The 18,627-nt window shown below is 34.0% G+C and overlaps 1 protein-coding gene across 2 annotated transcripts in view; it reads right to left on the bottom strand.

Annotated features, from left to right (window-relative positions):
• The window catches only part of Rab3-GAP (Rab3 GTPase activating protein), a 732,105-nt gene that overhangs the window by 179,539 nt on the left and 533,939 nt on the right, over positions 1-18,627 (bottom strand). For both annotated transcript variants that reach the window (XM_090399255.1, XM_090399256.1), the window contains 2 exons: positions 10,466-10,639; positions 2,064-2,134 (listed from right to left, as the gene is read on the bottom strand). In XM_090399255.1, coding sequence (XP_090255381.1) covers positions 2,064-2,134; positions 10,466-10,639 — 245 coding nt within the window. The remainder of the gene's footprint in view (positions 1-2,063; positions 2,135-10,465; positions 10,640-18,627) is intronic.

Genomic DNA, 18,627 nt, shown 5'->3' with positions numbered 1-18,627 from the left:
TGAACAAGACAAAGCACCCCCACTTTAAGAAGAAATGTTCTCTCAAATAAATACTTACTCCCTACTACTCCTAAACTTTTATCAGAAAGAAATCAGAAGAATCCTGAATAACTTTGATATGAACATATGCTATGCCAGCCTAGTTGGCTGAGTGGTTAGCGTATCTGCTCTCCAGCCAAAAGGCTGCAGGTTTGAATCCCACTGTGGGCATGGAATTTTGCAATTGTCTGTGAAATACTAGTTTTTGTATGCATTTTTGAAAATTATGGAGACAACTACCGTGTTTAAGTAAAAACTTTAGTTTAATATAACTAAAATCATAAACTAAAAAACTTTAATATAATTAAACTAAAGTTTTTATTCAAACATGGTAGTTGTCTCCATAATTTTCAAAAATGCATTCGGATTACCATGTAAGCTTAAAAGAAAGAAGTAGTTTTTGTACTATACTAGTGGGCAGAAGATGGTAGTGTAGTTGTGGGTCACTATAGTTGGTAGAGATAGAGAGTTGTAGAGTAGGTGCCCTCCCTTGATGAGTCCTTGGAGTTGTCACATAATAATAATAACATGGCATCTGGTCCTGAGGGTACATCCCCAATTTTATACCAAAAGCTTGTGCTCCTGAATTATCACTAATTATATATTGCCTCTACAATATTTTCTGCTTTACTGAGAATCCCAACTGTAGCAAAGAAACAAGCTTAGATTTAGCTCATTTTAAGAGAGAGAGTAAGGGGGGGGGGGGGTCATCCTACACACTACTATACAATTGCTCTTACTTCAGTTGTCTCAAAATCCACATGCAGTTCGTGAATGGCTAACTCCACTGTCACCTGAAGGTCCAGTAGCTATGTACAAACCAACAATATGGCTTTCACCACTCTTAATTCACAGAATGGAGAAACTCACATGGCTGCTCTTAACATAGCTAATGCATCCAAAATCAGATCTGGAACAGAGTTCTGCACAGCAAGCTACCATTATATGGACTCACTTCTACTTTTGCAAATGGGTCAACAACCTTTTCCTCTAGCAGCTCACTATGTGTCATGTAGATGACTTCCTTTTCTCTAATTTCCCATCCAGTGCAGGAGGAGCCTAGGATTCCCTATTCACCCACTCTCTTTCTTCTGTAAATAAATGCATGCACTGATTTCAAATCCTATCTATAACTTTGCAGATGACAGAACATCCAATTTTTTTCCTTCTTTATTTGATAAACCTTTATTTAATAAATTAGAATAATCGGATGCTACCATCCAATTATTTTAATAATTCGAATAATTGGATGGTAGCATCCAATTATTCGAATTATTAGAAGTATCAAGATTATTTAAGCAATAACCTAAACTCAGATTCTTCAGTGGGATGAAGATAACCTTGTGAACTTTAATGCTGCCAAAACACCATTCTATCTAATTTCTCATATCACTTTCTTTCACTCAGATATCTAAGTATCATCAGGTTTCTTTTATTGGACTGACATATTTTGACTAATACATCTCAGCCACAGCATATGTAGACACCAAAAAGGAAATGTACTTCACAACTCAAGGCACTATTTTCACCTGTCAACTGATAACACTACAAATCCCAAAACAGCCCAACCATGGAATACTGCTGATGTGTGGTATGGTTAGCATCACCCAAAGCCTCTAAGACTGCTTGATGCTACTCAGAAGAGTTCAGTCCATCTAACTAATGAACTTCCAGTTCTCTCTCTCAGTTTCTACTGTATGCCTCCTTTTAAACAAGGGCAATGTTCAAACTGAATGAGTACATGAGAAAAATTGCCTAAGAATATTTTTCCAGGTATAATTAAATAATATTAATGATAGTGTTAGCTCCATCCAGTAAGTAGCAAAAAATGATATTTTTAGGTAGACCAGATGCAAATAGAAATTATTGAGGGAAGATATGAGACAACATTTATAGTATGACAGTACAATAAAAGGTTATATTCAAAATATTTCATGAATGTACAAAAAATATGTTCATAACAGTATATAAGTGTAGATGTTCCTTATGTATATTAGTTGATTATTTATTACAAATACATTTACCTTCTCCATCAAAAGTGCTAAGACTTCAAAACGCTTTTGTATGAATGTCTTCCACATCATGATGCCAATGCCTACAAAAAAAAACAAACATGAAATGCTGTTATGCCAACTGATATAAAAACTGCATAATTCATAAAAATTATTTTGAATCTTTGAATGATTTACATAGCTTACAAATTTTTAGTCAAGGAAGACTAAACATTTAAGACTGTGCAGAAGTCATTGATTGTGTATATGTAAACTATAAAATTCAGTTCATTCATGCTTCAAAAGATTTCAGAATTATAATGAAACAAAAGCAACAGTTTATTTTTTTAAAAATTGTTTAATGAAGAGGTTTAATGAAGAGGTCCATGCAGTTAGCCTAGTGGCTATGCACTTCGCAACCATATGCTTGGGGAAGGAACGGTGTGAGGAACTTAAGGATCTTTCTCAGCCATAGCCAAGTTAGCAGGTGTTGGGCTTGGACAGCAGAGTTTTTTCCTCCCAGTTTATCTGGGGTTTTTAATCCCGCAAGCAGGCAAACCGGCCTCATGAACACACGCTGCTACAGTCAAAAAAAATACCCCACACCCCCAGGCTGGTTGGGAGTTGTACTAACAAAAAGTTGCATCAAAAAATAACACGCGGACCCTGCATTGGAAGCGGGATAAACGCATAGAGGAAGATGAAGAAAAATGAAGAGGCTAATGGATGGGCACAGATACTCTTAATTATGGAGGATCACAGAGTGTAAAATAGGTTAGAAACAGCATTAAATTTAAAATGAACAAATATTTAATATGAGCCACAAATATTTAATACCAAAATCACTAGTCTAAAATCACTGTAGAATTAACAAGCAATTCAAACCTACATAATACAAAATAATCAATAGAAGCAAGTGGCTACAAGCTAGAACAATCATATCAATTGAATAAATAACTGATAATTTTTGATATTTGCAGAGTAGGAGGAGAATTTCTCAAATTTCAAGATCAAAAAGAAACATTTCAATTTAAATTCAAATAGTATAATAAGGCTACTGAACTTTCAATGAAGAGAGGTTAAGCTGCTTCTATGAATTAGGTAAGCACCATTCCAGCAGACACTGTGTTCTGTGTCAATGCTGTGTTGTGTGAGACCTGACTTTTGAGGTAGTTTAAGGTATTCAATGCAGTACAGATATTCACTAATTCTTTTTCTTTTCCCACAGACTGAACAGTCTGCTCAGTGTATGCTAAATTACACTTAAATTACATAAGAAATTTGATAAACACCAGCTAGAGACAGAGATGAAAATATATTCTTTACAATTCACAAAATATTAGAAATTTTGTTGAAAATAAGTGGATATGAAAGGAAACTTTAAGAAACGCAGAGTTTCAATCCCATACATTTCAGTAGAATCTATTGTAGACATTCTATATCTTAAACTGATATCCATGATCGAAATAAAGGCATCAAAAATCAGAATTCAGAAGGAAATTCATTAAATCTTCTTCTGGTATGATACAATACACTCAGAATTAGACTGAGTTTTGTGAATTTTTGGATAAATTATAAATTATGAGAAGCTTTTCTGTTCAACTTAATACAATAAATCTTCATCATCATTAAATATCAGATATGTATCTGCAATGGACGTACATGATATATGATAGTAATAAATGATAAATTTACATTATTACTACTAACTTCCCATCAACAGTTTTCCTCCAAATTAGTCTGTTGTCCATCAGGATTATAATACTGTTCATTCTTACATTTGACAAATCAATCAATCAAGCCATCAATTCTGGCATCAAACAACCTTAACATATATTTTCTCCTATTTTGTGTAAATGACCATACAACTTTAGATGTACTGCTCTTGCACATTCCCAAATGCTGACAATGTCAAATTCCTTCCTAATATCTTCATTTTTAATATGAATCTACCACTGATGCCATCTGTTCACTCCCCTGACATCTTCATTTTTAATATGAATCTGCCACTGATGCCATCCATTCACTCCCCTGACATCTTCAATATATGAATCTACCACTGATGCCATCTGTTCAATTCCTAATTTTTCACAGAAATTTTTCTCATATTTGAGGTTTCTGGTCTTTGATCAAATTTTTATTTCTACCCTAGCTCCCAGATCTGTAAGTTAAAAATTGGTTTGAAAGCTGTCTTGCATGCAGTCAGTTTAATGTTTTGACTAATTTCACTCTTATTCAATATAAACATATTCAGCTGACTTCCCACCATACAAAATTTTCTTTTTGTATGGTGAAGAGTGCACAACCTGTTCTATAAGTTGACCATTCAGGATGGAGATGATGCTTCTATTTTCATAGTCTTTGTCTTTTTATTTATGAAGACTCTCATGCAGGAGATAATACTATCTGCAAAAGTATAGAACTGAGATTAATATCACCAATTTTGAGATCAGATTTGATACCACTTTTCATAATGTGATCAATACATATGATGAAAAATAACAGTGATGATGACAACAAGCATCCTTGGCTTATATCTGATTTTACAGCAAACCATCATCCAGTATCCCTTCAATTCTTAATGCTGAATTGAAGAACTGAATTTGGCCTGAACCCATTTTGTTCTCCAAGTTTTCTTAACATCTTCTCAAGCATGCTTGCATAAATCTCACCTGGGAGACACTCAGTAAGAAGAATATTCCTATGTAATTCTCGCATTCAGTTTTTCTAGAATTCACTTATCTGACCAGGCTGGCTTTCTGAATTATGCAGTGCAGCCACTGTAAAACTTTTATATCTCAATATCTGAGCATTTCTAGTGATATGTATTCCTGATCACATCATTTTTTTTAATATTTTTTACCATTGTTCTGTCACTAGGATTTAACAATATTTCAAAATAATTACTCCAGATATTCAGAAGTCTTTGGTTTTTATGTGAACTTATTAGCTTTTTCTATAGCCTCCACAGAACATTCTGCCATCTTCATGACATTTATTTTATATATTCTTACTCACATCTTCCATAACTTTTGATTTGTTCATATATTTTTTCATATTGCTTCACTTTCTTATATTATTCTTTGTATTCTATCAGAGCACATGCTCATTTGTCTATTTACTATCTTCTGATATGTTTTTGTTTTCTTTTCTTTTCTAGGAGTGACTAACATTTTGAATGCATCATGCAGTTCTGATTTTTCTATATTTGAATCTGATTTCATTGCATACTTCCCTTACTGAATCAATGTTTTATTCAGTCTACCACTGAGTCCCTTCATTCTTATTTTCAATTTTTTTAATATTCTCCAATAATATTTGTTATATTTATTTGAGTATATTTTTACCTCTGAAAGTTGCCCAACTGACAATTTCTGCACATACAGTAATTTTCTTTTCAGCATGAAATTCATTTTTATTCTGTTCATAACTAAATTAGGATCATAGCTCATATTGGAGGTTTAATGGAATATTATCAGCACTGATAAAGGATTAAAACTAATTTTAATACTTCCAATATTTCGCTCCATCACAGAGACATCTTCAGGGATTACAAAAAACTTTTTGTAAGAACACACACAAAAATAATACAACAGTGAGTGAAACTAAAGTTCTATCTAGGTAGTGCCTGGAGTATATAGAGTACCTTGTGACTGTAAACTGGCTTACTTCGGACAGACAGGCAGATCAGCAACCATCCGGTTAGAAGAACACAAGTCATACATCTGCAATCATTATTATTATGGCCAATCTGGCTTTGCAGACCATGTTTTGGATACAACTGATCTGGAAAAAAAATCGCCATGCTCCACCATAGTAAATTCATAAAAGAAAGACTATTCTTTGAATCTGCATCTGCACTCAGGAATCAACCGAATTTAAACAAATACGGTTGCATTAAACTTCCCAAAATTTGGGAAACATTAATTATCAGAGATCCCTCTTTACATCCTAGGCCACCTGCAAATGCTCATAGTGGGCGCACCACCTAGATAGGACTTTAGTTTCACTCACTATTATTTTTGTGTGTGTGTTGTTACAAAAAGTTTTTTTGTAATCCCTGAAGATGTCTCTGTGACGGAGACGAAATATTGGAAGTATTAAAATGAGTTTTAATCCTTTCTCAGTGCTGATAATATTCCATTAAACCTCCAACATGAATTCTTCACAGCACTTAAGCCTCAACACACAGATTAGGATCATAGCGAAGCCTCATATTATAAACAACACCAAGGAAAATAATTAATTTATTGAACTAACTAATGTTTTGCTGAATTTCTAATAAGTATCATAATGTGTACTTGTTCTGTGCTTCACAGTTTTCATTTGTGCTCTAAAGATCCCAATTAAAATCCAGCAAAATATTAGTAAGTTCAATAAATTAATTACTTTCTTCTGATGTTCATATTGTGAGGCATTATTATGAATACCTACCAATCAACATCCAAGCCTATCTATATATAAATTATGATCATCTCCAAATATTCTTGTGCATTTGGAAGTCATCACCATTTCCTATCTCTCTTGAGTCTTGAACCAGCACAAAGATGTCACTGTTACAATAACATTGGTAACTTATTTCTTGTGTCTTCTTTCCATGTGAAATTGCAAAGTCATGTTGGAAGATGGTATTAGTAATTGTGTCCGGACAATTCATCACAGAGAAAATTAATCACATGAAAATTCTTCATGGATATATGTGAAAAAAAAAAAAAAAGAAAGAAATATTTCCCATAAAATATTTTTAAAAAATATTTCTTATTATATATTATTTAATATTCTGATTATATTTAGCTTTCTGAAAATTTTTATTCCGTATAAAGTTATTAATATTCTTTCTTACTACAGGCTCTGTAGATCTAATATTTATAGTTTACTATTTACATATTCCTATTAACTATTCTATTAATGGTTAGAATAGTCATTAGGGAGAATAAAATATTTAAGGACAAAGGCACAATATTTAAGAATATTTATTCTTCTAACCATTCAATATTTTTCTGTTCTGTGCATTTAGACATCCATCCACATGTGATATATATATATTTTTTTTTATCCGAACTAATTCAGAAAGTGATGTGTTTCAGTTATTGAATACACATGTATTTTGAAAACAACTCCACTTTTCCTAAATAGGAAAGATATCTTGTACGCAGTTATCGTTTACAGAGCTAGTTTAAGATCATAGGTGCACTTTTGAGTAATTATATTAAAAAAATTATAATAAAATTATGTAAATCCTATCATCATTATATAAAGCAGCATAAGCTAAATTGCCATCTACAGGTGCAATACTAGTCTTCACCTTTTTCTCCAATACTAGTATTTTATAACACTAAGAAATTTAAAATTTTATATTTAATCTTTACTGAAAAAAAAAATATATATATGTTAAAGATACCAAGAAATTTTATACTTGGTTTTAATCCTTTTCCCAAGTAAGCAAAACAAAGTTTTGTGTGTGAAATATATTCACATCTAAGATACTTGTATATTGTATAGAGAGGCTAATGACTTCATATCACTTGCCTTAGTATGTATCCCATAATGCAAATCACCCCTCCCCCCTTTCAGACATGTACATGCAATGCATAATGGGAAGGGCCACAACCCAGACCAGTTTTGACCTTTATTGAGGTCTCTTCAGTGGGAGCCAGAAAAGGGACAAGTAGACAAAAGGTGCTTGACCCTCTTAATAAAAATCTCTGGATGAGAGAAAGATGTAGAAAGTTTTTTTACCTTGGGTGTGATATACGTTAAAGATACCAAGAAATTTTATACTTGGTTTTAATCCTTTTCCCAAGTAAGCAAAACAAAGTTCTGCATGTGAGATATATTCACATCTGAGCTACTTGTATATAGAGGCTAATGACTTCACATCACTTGCCTTAGTATGTATCCCATAATGCAAAGCATATCCCCTTTCAGGCATGTATAATGCAATGCATAATGGGAAGGGGCCACTACCCAGACTGGTTTGGGGTGAAAAAGAGTAGAATTGAACTTGTAAATTGATGATACTGAGAGAGCTTTAAATGAGGATATACAGATCGTTGCAGGTGATACAAAGCTGAGGAGAGGGGGGGGGGTTATGAGTTGATTAGATGTGGCTTTTACAGGAGGATTTGAATAAACTGCATGAGTGGAGTTACCACTTCAATGTTGCAAAGAGTAAGATTTTAAAATTTGAAAACTAAAGATGGGAAGCAGATATATAATTAGTAAAGATACTATACAGGAAGTGGAGGAGATTTTTTTGAAGGATTTGGAGGTGATGGGAGCAGATTGCTAAAATTGTGAAAACACCACAATGAATTATGTTAATGATGCAGAGAGCACACTGACATGTAGAAGTAAGGAAGTTATGGCTCTTTTTTATAATGTCTTGATCAGGCCACATATAGATTAATGTGGGCTGATCAAGATGATTAAGTAAGGTGGTATTTGTTTGCCATAATGCTGTTATGAAGGAAGATTGAGGAAATGTAATTTGCAGAGACTTGAGGAGGAGTGCAAGTATGTTTGAGAAACATTATTACACAGATTTACATGGAGTATGAAATCTCACTGTCGGAGGCCTGCATTAACCAATATTCACACAATGCCTATCAAACCTCTCCTTAAACTAACTTGCCTACAAAACATTCACATTCCAAGCAAAAAAATATATCCCCCCCCACCCCAGAGTTCTTTAAGTGGAAACTAAGAGTTTCTATTAAGAAACTTATTCATGTGTACACATATCTTTGAATATTTTCCTCTAATGATACTAATTTGAATTTGGTGAAATACAGGATATAATAATTAAATTATTTGTTATTATATCATCTAAGTTGTCATCTCATTCCTAACATTACATTATGAGTAACAAGGACAAATCACTAGAAATATTAAAAAAAATTATACAGTATACTGAATTAAATCATGATTAATAGTTATATTTTTACTACACTGGTTTCCATAAATTAAAGAACAAAGAGAATAATCATGATAACTTGGAGGGAAAAGGTAAAAAAAAAATATATGAAAGTCAGGTACATTATGTAAAAAGTGTAGCTGAGTCTAGTCATCATATATAAATGAGGAGCTGTCAATGGTATATGCTAATAAGCCAGAGCATTAAAGCTGGCATTTTAGAGTGGTTTTCCATTTCATGTCAGGAGTGAGAACAAGGCATTTTGTAATAGCAAAACTGTTGGATATGGCTGCAAGACATAATTTAACTGATGAATTCAAGTGGCTGTCCTGTAGCCATTGTTAGGCTAGAGGATGGCCAAAGTCCAATTGAAATAGCCAGTGATTGCATGTGTGTTCTGTGATTAGACCGTAGAACCGATTCAACAGTCACAAACAACATTCTGTAGATGCAGTGAAGGAAGGCCACAGGCTTCAACCGGAAGGTGACCAATATCTCATTATCTGCTCACTGAAACAGGAGTGCTACCCAAATCAGCTATGATCTGACCTCACGTCTGCTACAGTAACATTGGTAATTGCTTCTAATGTGTGCAGGAGGCTTCACAAAGGTGATCTGTATGCTAGGCTGTTGATAGTCTGCACACCTCTATCCCCACACCACAGGAGAGAATAACTGAAATGGGCCAGGCTCCATGTCAACTGGATTTAAGACCAATGGATTCAGTACTGCTTACAGATGAGTCCTAATTTGCTCTATAAAGCGATACCAGGCATTCTGATCTGGAGACAACCAGAAACATGTTATCATCTCTCTAATATCTGTGAAAGGGACACTTATGGTGGAGGCAGTGCAATGATTTGGGAAGGCATCTTGTTGGGTGGATGTACTAACCTGTATGTGTTTTCTAGAGGAACCATGAATGCTGCAACTCTGACATCCTAGACCTCTATGTGTTAATCAGTATATGGGTGCTATAAGGGAGACATTTATCCTACATGATAATGTTTGTCCTCATCGAGTGAAGCTTGTGGACCAATACCTATCAGAGAAGAGACTATCATATGTATGGACTGGCCAGCCAGATCTCCTAACCTTAATGCAACTGAGCATGTCTCAGATGCTCTAGATAGACATGTTGCTGCTCTCAACCCTATCCTCAAACCCTTGAGGTACTTAGGAGAGCTTTTCAGGAGCAATGAGTGTTATCATGAACTGAGTTCCTGGATGCCATTATAAACAGTATGAAACATTGTTATGAGCACTGTACTGCTGTGAGAGGTGACCACATTTCTTACTGAGGTACTTTGACAATCTCATTTTGACCATTATTTTCATGTATCCATTTGTTACTGAATTAAACTATTTATTTACAATTTAGTGGCTGTTTCTTTCACATCTCATATCGTGCTGCTTTTTGCCAAATGGCATAAAAATTCATTGCACAGTTTTTGAGTTATGATTTTTCTCTTCATTTCTTAATTTATGGAAACCAGTATTAATATTAGCTTCTTATTACCTCTTTTTAAAATGGAATTGCGAATTAAGCCTAAGCAATGTAAGGGAAGAGGAAAATGTTCTATTGCTTCTCTATCTTTGTTCCACTGAACCATATGCTCCCAACAGCAGTTAGGTAATAAAGCATCAGCTTCCATACTATGAGGGAATCTTTTTCTTACTTGACTTAACAGACCTGGAAAATACACAGCAATAACAATAACATATTATGAAATGTGAAATCAGTCATACAATATTCACAAATCCCCAACAATTAAAATTTCATTCTTCCAAAATTAGAAATATATATTAAAAAAAATGTAATTCATTCTTGGGGGTGAAATGATATATTTTAACATCAATTCCATAAATGAAAGATCATGAAACCTATAACCCAATAGTGCAGTGTGTGTGAGCAAGTGATAAAGAAAAATCTGTTAACAGTTTTTTTAAAGGGCAGACGACTGTAGTCATTGGATCTATAAGATAGCAACAAATATTCAGAAATGCTTTTGCCACTTCTAATGTGAAAATACCCATGAGACAGGTGGAACTATGGAGAAGTAGCAATTGAATCCATTTGTATTAGCAAGGGAACAGAAGGCAAACCCCTCCATTTGGTCCTTGCAAAATCTGATTTGAATTTATTGACGATTTATTTTTCTTTTAACAAAAGTTGCTAATCATAACGTAGGGTGAGTGAAATCTTCAGACTTTTGCCTTAAGCTGTCTTTTTTTTTTTCCCCCAGTCATCTGAGAGATTATTATCATGAACTGCTTAATCACACTTGTTGGACTTCAATGACTGGTTAGTATTTGGGATCTGTATAGAATGGAGATCGATGGACATCATTTCAAGCAGAATTATATCAATTGCTTGACTGAATATGGTGTTTGGATCAGGAGAAAAATTAATCAAATCATGGAAAAGCAGCACAGAAATTGCAGAGATCATTTCGCCTAGTACTGTCATGCTAAAGGACACACGACAGAGCTTGGCTAGGTTAAGGTTAATTTAAAGAAAAGGAAATGTGGACAAAGTTATGGTTGAAGTTACTGAGGGGAGAATGATGTCTGTAGGATATTTGGAGTAGTGCCCATGTCTTTCACATGCACTGCATATAGAGGGGGGGGGGAATAAATCAGAAATCCCACTTTGGAGATGAATCATGGCTGTAGCAACTTCATTCAGGCTTCAAAAATAAGCAGGGGGGAATGGTCTTTTACTGGGTGATAACAGTCATTTTTCACTTGCAATGATTACAGAGTTCATTCTGTTCCTCATGTCTTTGTTTATTTTAAAATTATTTCTCATGTCCATTAACTCATTGCATATCTTCAAAATGTAATTGCTATAAATTTTAATTATTAAAACAACTGAAAATAAAAAGAATGATAAGATTAAAAAAGGAACTTGAATGGTATATTAACACAGACGTAAAAAAATTTAATATTTTAGTTCAACCTTATGCCTAATGGTAACTGAGGCGTTTCCAAGGATAAAGATAACATGATAAACACAGTAATTTAAATAAGAACAAAGAATATGAAACAAGCATTCATATATTTTATAGTTATATATATCCTGGGTGTATTGTACATAGACATTATGAACTCATGGCAGGGCAGTGGAGGTAAGCAGCCTCTAAATGAAGGAAAGAGAGCAGAAATTTTTCTCCATGCTTTAAGCAATACATGAATATTGCATTTTTAAAATAGTGTATCATATTATTAAAATGCTTTCAATAAGAGAGAGGCTTTTGTTTATTTTTGTTATGACTCCCACTCACAAAAGGTTGTTGGCCTGAAGTGCATTAATACTGTGAATGGGCTAAGGATTTTTTAATTAATTAATTTTTTTTTTATTATTATTTTGGGCTTCCAATAAAGCAGGGTAGTGGTCTCACACAAGCGATGAAATTCATTTTCCACCTAAAGATAGTCACAAACATCCACATCCATGGTGGGATTTAAACTCAGTCTGCTGGCTGGAGAATGGATATGTTCATCATTTCACCAACATTTTACAAGGTTTCTTGCTCGGTTAGAAAGTAAATCATACTTTCTAACCAAGCAAACAAAAAATTATATTTGTGTTTTAATTGTTTATAAATGTATATAGTCATATATTTATGGAACATATAAAGAACTTCTGCATTAATTCTGGTTTCAGTATCTTCATGGGGTCTAGCTCCCATTGATGAGACTTCAATAATGGTCAAGGCTAGGTCTGGGTATGACCATTCCCACAATGCAGAGCAATATTGGAATGGTCACTAAAAGGGCTGTGCATTATGTGATACTGAGACAAACGATGTGAAGTCAACAACTTTCATTACATAAAGTCTAATCATGAAGATACTTTACGACAAGTAAACTTTGCTTGCATATTAGGTAAAGGATTAAAACAATAATATAATCTCATGTCTTGTATAATTTATTATCTAACCAAGTGGAAAATTTTTCTACACTTACTCATAATGGCAGTAATGCTTTCACTTTACACCATATCACTCTGCAAAACATGAATATAATTTAGTGTTTGCCACTGTTACAGGGAGAGCTGTGAAAACAACATGTGACCTGTTCCCATTTCTGCTGTACTGATCAAATGAAGTGTCAATCATATGACTTATATAATATAAATATTAGTATCCATCCATCTAGACACTGGACATCATCAGATGCCAATATGGCCACTCCATTCCTTGGTCATGTGCCACAAAATCCCCGCCACATGGCCCTGTTGTATGCTTTGCTGGAGGCTTCAATTCTCTAAAGATCAATCACTCCAGACACTATCCATCCATCTCAATGAGGGTCTAATACTTCTTCTGTTCCCAGGGACTTGCACCTTCTGTTACTGTTTTGAGAAGTCCTCCTCCCATCCTTTCAATGTGTCCAAAGTATTTCAGCTTTCTTCTGTCAATATCTTTAAGGAACCTTTAAGTTTTACTGATCCTTTTTAGCACCCATCCATTTTCCCACCTTTCAGTATATGATATCCTCAACAGCCTTCTTTAGGTTCTAAGTCTCATATTCATAAGTTGCTGTTGGAAAAACATTTGCATCCAGAATCCTCAACTTTGTTCCTGTGAAGGTAGATCCACCCTTCTAGATTTTAGACAGGTCTCTAACTGTTGTTTTAGCCATTCCTAATCTTCTTCTGATGTCTTCTGAACAGCAATTCTTCACATTAATAATGGATTCCAGGTACTTGTTCTTGCTGACTTCCTCAAATCTTTCTCCATTAAGGTACATTTGTTTCTCAGGAGCTTCTCTGTCTACATTTTCTTTGAGAACCATAATCTTTGTCTTGCTAAGATTGAGTTGAAGTCCTCTGTTCTTATGATCTCATTAACTTTGTTAAGGATTGATTCTATTTATATTAGCATGCTGATATAAAATAAAATACAGAGATAAAATATAAATAAAAGAGGACAGGAAAGAAGAAGAGACATGCCAGAGTTCAGGAGATACTAAGATACTTTTATTATTGCAGATGAGTACTGCACTCAATGATTTTAAGTACAGAGATACGTTCTTTACTGTTCCCTTTAATAGGGTCAGTCCACAAAAAAGTTGGGCCATATGAAATATATTTAATTATATTTGTGAACTCGGCTATGATCAAGATACTTTCTATCAGAATGCCTTCCTATGAAGTTTGTTTTTGGCTAATTGATTTGCAGAAACTTTTAAGAAACCTCAAAAATTTTGACTATTAACAGATGAGAACCAGATGGCAGCAATGAGACTAGCATTGGAAAATAGAACAGGAAAAAAATGTCATTTTGAAAAATTATTAAACTGAATAATGTTATGGTTGTGTTCACTATTTTATTTTAATAAAAGTATGTCCAAGATAGTCGAAGATTCAATCATACTATTACCACCTGTTAAAATGTGCATTCTCTGTAAGAATTTGCAAGTTAAGAACAGTGCAATATGGGCAAATGTCTTTCCAAGTCCCTTCACTCTAAATAATCGCCAACCTTAAATTATACAAATTCCAGATCGTATTGTATTTTGATTATTCTGAGGCAACCAAGGTTATGAAGCCAATTTACTATAACATACTGTTAAATGCATGTGTTTTTCTGGCTAGTATGATTGTTTTCTGATATTACAGATATGATTAATCTTACAATTATGATTGATTGGAAATATTCAATGTATTAATTATTGATTTATAGTTATTATGTAAATACCTGACATCTGTTATTCAACTGAATGATCCAGCTTTCTAACAAGACTTTAGTTAGAAAGTCTAACTAAAGAAGTTAGACAAAAACATCCTTTATGGTATGGTAATATGGTAACATAAAATGTGCTATTCCATCTAAATAAACTGTACTTGACAAGAAATTATGCTCTTGTTTTAATCATTTATCTAAGTGTGAACAAATAAAAGTTTGCATGTGAAGTATTATCAAGACTAGGCTAACTGTATAGAGGCAGTTGACTTCACATCCCACTGAGTATTTTATAATTATGGGAAGAGTCACAACTCATCCCAGGTTTAACTTTCATTAAGGTCTCATCAGTGAGAGCTAGAACATGGAGATACTGTGAGAAATCAATGAAAAGCCATATTTTATGCATCCAAATAACAAAACAGTGTATCACCGTGTGGTTGACAGTGGTAGTAGCAAGTTGTTCTGCTTGGTCAGACAGCAAATTATACCTGACAAGAAATTATACTCTTATTCCAATCCTTTATCGAAAGATGAGCGAACAATGTGTATGTGAAGCATCTTCACAACTAGGTTACTTGAATGTGGTCACTGTTGACTTTACCAACAAACTGCCTCAGTATCCCATAATGCAAAGCCTCCTCACTCATTTTGGACATAGATATTGTTGAGGCAATAGGATATAAAGTGAACAGTCTAGAAGCTATTAACTTCATAACTATGAAGTTAATAGCTTCTAACATCCTAGCTTCAAATAGCTTCAAACATCCTAGCTATGATGAAGATACCTCATGTGAAAACTTCTATTTGCTCATGCTTGGATAACAGATTAAAACAAGAATATAATTTGTTGTCGAATATAATTTCCTTTCTAATATACCATTCTTATATTTGTGCCATTAAAACCTTTAAATAGAATCATTATTATCAGTTACATGGGTTATATAGTAACAAACCTTGCTTTGGTTTTTTAAGCTTCAGGTAATATATTGTATAGTAATAAAGATCTATGAATATGCAAAAAACAAGAATTTATTAAAATAAAATGGTAAATACAACAAAATCACAATAGCAAAACAATAATACAAAACATATTTTTATTAAAATAAAATAGTGAACACAAAAAACAACATTTATTATTATTTATTATTTTTTTGACACCTCCAGGGAGTCCAAAGACTCATCGAGGGAGAGTGCGCCGACAGCATCGGACGATTGGTCCCCTTCCAACTACTAACCTTTAATAAGGTTAGTAGTTTTTCAAAATTTTTCAAAATGAAATTCTTTTCCTGTTCTATTTTTCAATGCTAGTCTCATTGCTGCCATCAAGTTCTCATCTGTTAATGGTTGCAATGTTTATTTTTAATAAAATGCAATGTATTAAAAACTTGCACACAGTAAACTGTATTAGGAATCTCAATAGAAGTAGAGCTACTGTAGTAATTCTTTATATTCACTTTATATTTATAAAATGATACTATTGTTGAGTGTTTATCTTTGAAAAACATTTTCAATCTATCATCATTACAAATTATCATTAAGGAAAACAGTACATTTGTCCAACTTCAAACTTTCCATATCCATTTCTCGAAAAGGAGAAATGTTATGAAAGAAACAGATCTAAAAAATCAAGTTCTTGAAATCTTGCATTTGGTTCAGTGTTTAAAGAGTGCAACACTGGTGATTTTATTTTTAATATTTGATTGAACTCTTCCATTAGATATCATATTTATATAAAACTATTTAAAGAAGGCAAAATCATCACTCTCAGCTTGCTGTATAAGATCGATTATATTATTGGTTTAATCCTTTATCCAAGTGTAAGCAAAAACGTTTGCACCTGAACTATTTTCAGGACTGGGACAACTCATATAAATAAGCTAATGACTTCACATCACTTGCCTTAATATCCCATAATGCAAAGCACATCTCCTTGAGGACATGTATAATGCTATGCATTATGGGAAGGGTAACTACCCAGACCGGTTTTGACCTTTATTGAGGTCTCCTCAGTGGGAGCCAGACCCAGAGGCGATACTAAGGTATCTCTAATCCAGAGTATTTTGTGACACTTTTGGCTACTCGTACATGAAAATGTGACTTCTGCATTACTTCAATCTCAGTATCACCTCTGGGTTTGGAGCCAGACCCAGAGGTGATACTAAGGCATTCAGGCAAGAATCCAGTCAGACCTTTGGGTCTGGTTGGATTCTTGCCTGGCTTTGGGATAGCAAAGACAATCAACTTATGCCAAGAGTCCAGAAATTATTCCTCTGTAAATATTCTGTTGTGTAGTAAGGGAAAGAGATCCAAAGAAGATGATGGGAAGTGATTTATCATTTCATAATGGATGTCATCAGGATCTACTGCACTAGTGTGAGACAGCAAAAAAGCTCTTTTGAGTTCCTCCTTGCCAAATGGCTGATTGTATGGCTCTATCTCTTTAGCTACCATTTCTCTTGTTGCTCTTTCAAAATTAAAAACTCAAGAAAATATCAAACTTGCTGAGATTCTGGAAAAGTTTTCTCCCAAAGTGTCTGCATCTGTAATAGCTTTGGGATCTGCAAAAATACACCCATTATGTTCCAATGTAGACAGTTGGTATGTTCTGCACCTACCGTTCATCTTCCGGATTTTATCCCATACAATTTTTGCGCTGGTTGTTTGATTAATCAATGATGTTAATTAGATCCAGGATTATTTTTGACTCTAACATACATAATGTGCTTTGAGAGCACATTTAAATTCTATTTTTTATTTATATTTATTATTTACAGGGTATCTGTGAAATATGCCCCATGCTCTATCTTGATATCTTTTGGGAGAGGCCATGGTTGAGGAGCATTTAGTCAATGATACAATCTTGTCTATTTGTAGTGGAACTACTCCACAGAGTGTTATGTCCATTAAAGATGCCTATTAGGAGTATGGGCTGAGGCATCGTATTATGTGATTATTGAGTTGTTTCATTTAATTAAGAAGCCCATGGTAAATATAATGAGCATACTGTAATAAGAAACCTCACAGATAGGTGAATCATTACTGCTTCCAGAGCAGACTATGATGGAAAGGAGTATGAGTGTCTATGAGAACAGCTACTCCACCATGAGCAGGACAATCTCCAGTTTTGTGCTTGCATACAAGAGTGATATTCCTGAAGGTAGGGCCATCATTGGGTTTTTAAATAAGCTTCCTGCAGAAGAAACAAAAATTTTGTTTCTGCAGTAGGTGCTTGATATAATTGATATTCTGGTAAAATCCATGACAGTTCCATTGTTAAAATCTTATTGTTTAGGCTTTGAAGACTTGTCTAATTTCCAGGAGGTTAAGGACTTGTTGGATTTAGATTTCTCATCAGATTTTGGAAAGTATGGACAACCAGTGTCCATCTGTTTATATGGAAAATATCCAATACAACATCAGGCATGTCAGGATCGCTGGGTAAATTCAAGTTACTTTCAATGGATACTGAAGCAGCCATTTAGCTGCTTCATATATTTGGACAGATTTGAAAGAGTGTGTGGAATTATTGATGCTAATTCTGATGGACAGTGGCTATAGAAATATTTATAGAAGATGCAGGCTGCAAACACTGAGCACCTGTGCAAAAGTGAGTGAGTATTAGTAAGAGAGGGGTCCATCAAGTGATAGTAAAATTGTTTCTTTAGGATTTTTGTTAATGTATTTGGATGAGCCCCAAATAAATGGAATGGTGATAGTCTCTGTAAGCAAGGGGAGGGTTGTGGTTATGGGCTTTTAATTTATTTATTTTTTTTTTGAATTTGTTGTACATTGCAGCCATTGGCTAAGAAAGTGTTGAGCATGTAGTCAAGTTCAGTAGTTAGAGCACTCTTATCAGAAAAGGTTAATTTTGTGATGCTATACAGAATTTTTATAATCCCATATTGTTGCAAGGAAAGAAGTGGGGGGAGGTGACTAGCAGTATATGTGAGTTCTCTGTAAATTGAGAATGCCAGGGATTCATAAG

This window comes from Typopeltis vanoorti, chromosome 10, assembly GCF_054136105.1.
Source record: "Typopeltis vanoorti isolate ZY-2024b chromosome 10, IOZ_Tvanoo_1.0, whole genome shotgun sequence".
NCBI classification, from domain to species: domain Eukaryota; kingdom Metazoa; phylum Arthropoda; class Arachnida; order Uropygi; family Thelyphonidae; genus Typopeltis; species Typopeltis vanoorti.
This window is presented reverse-complemented; position numbering and strand designations above follow the sequence as displayed.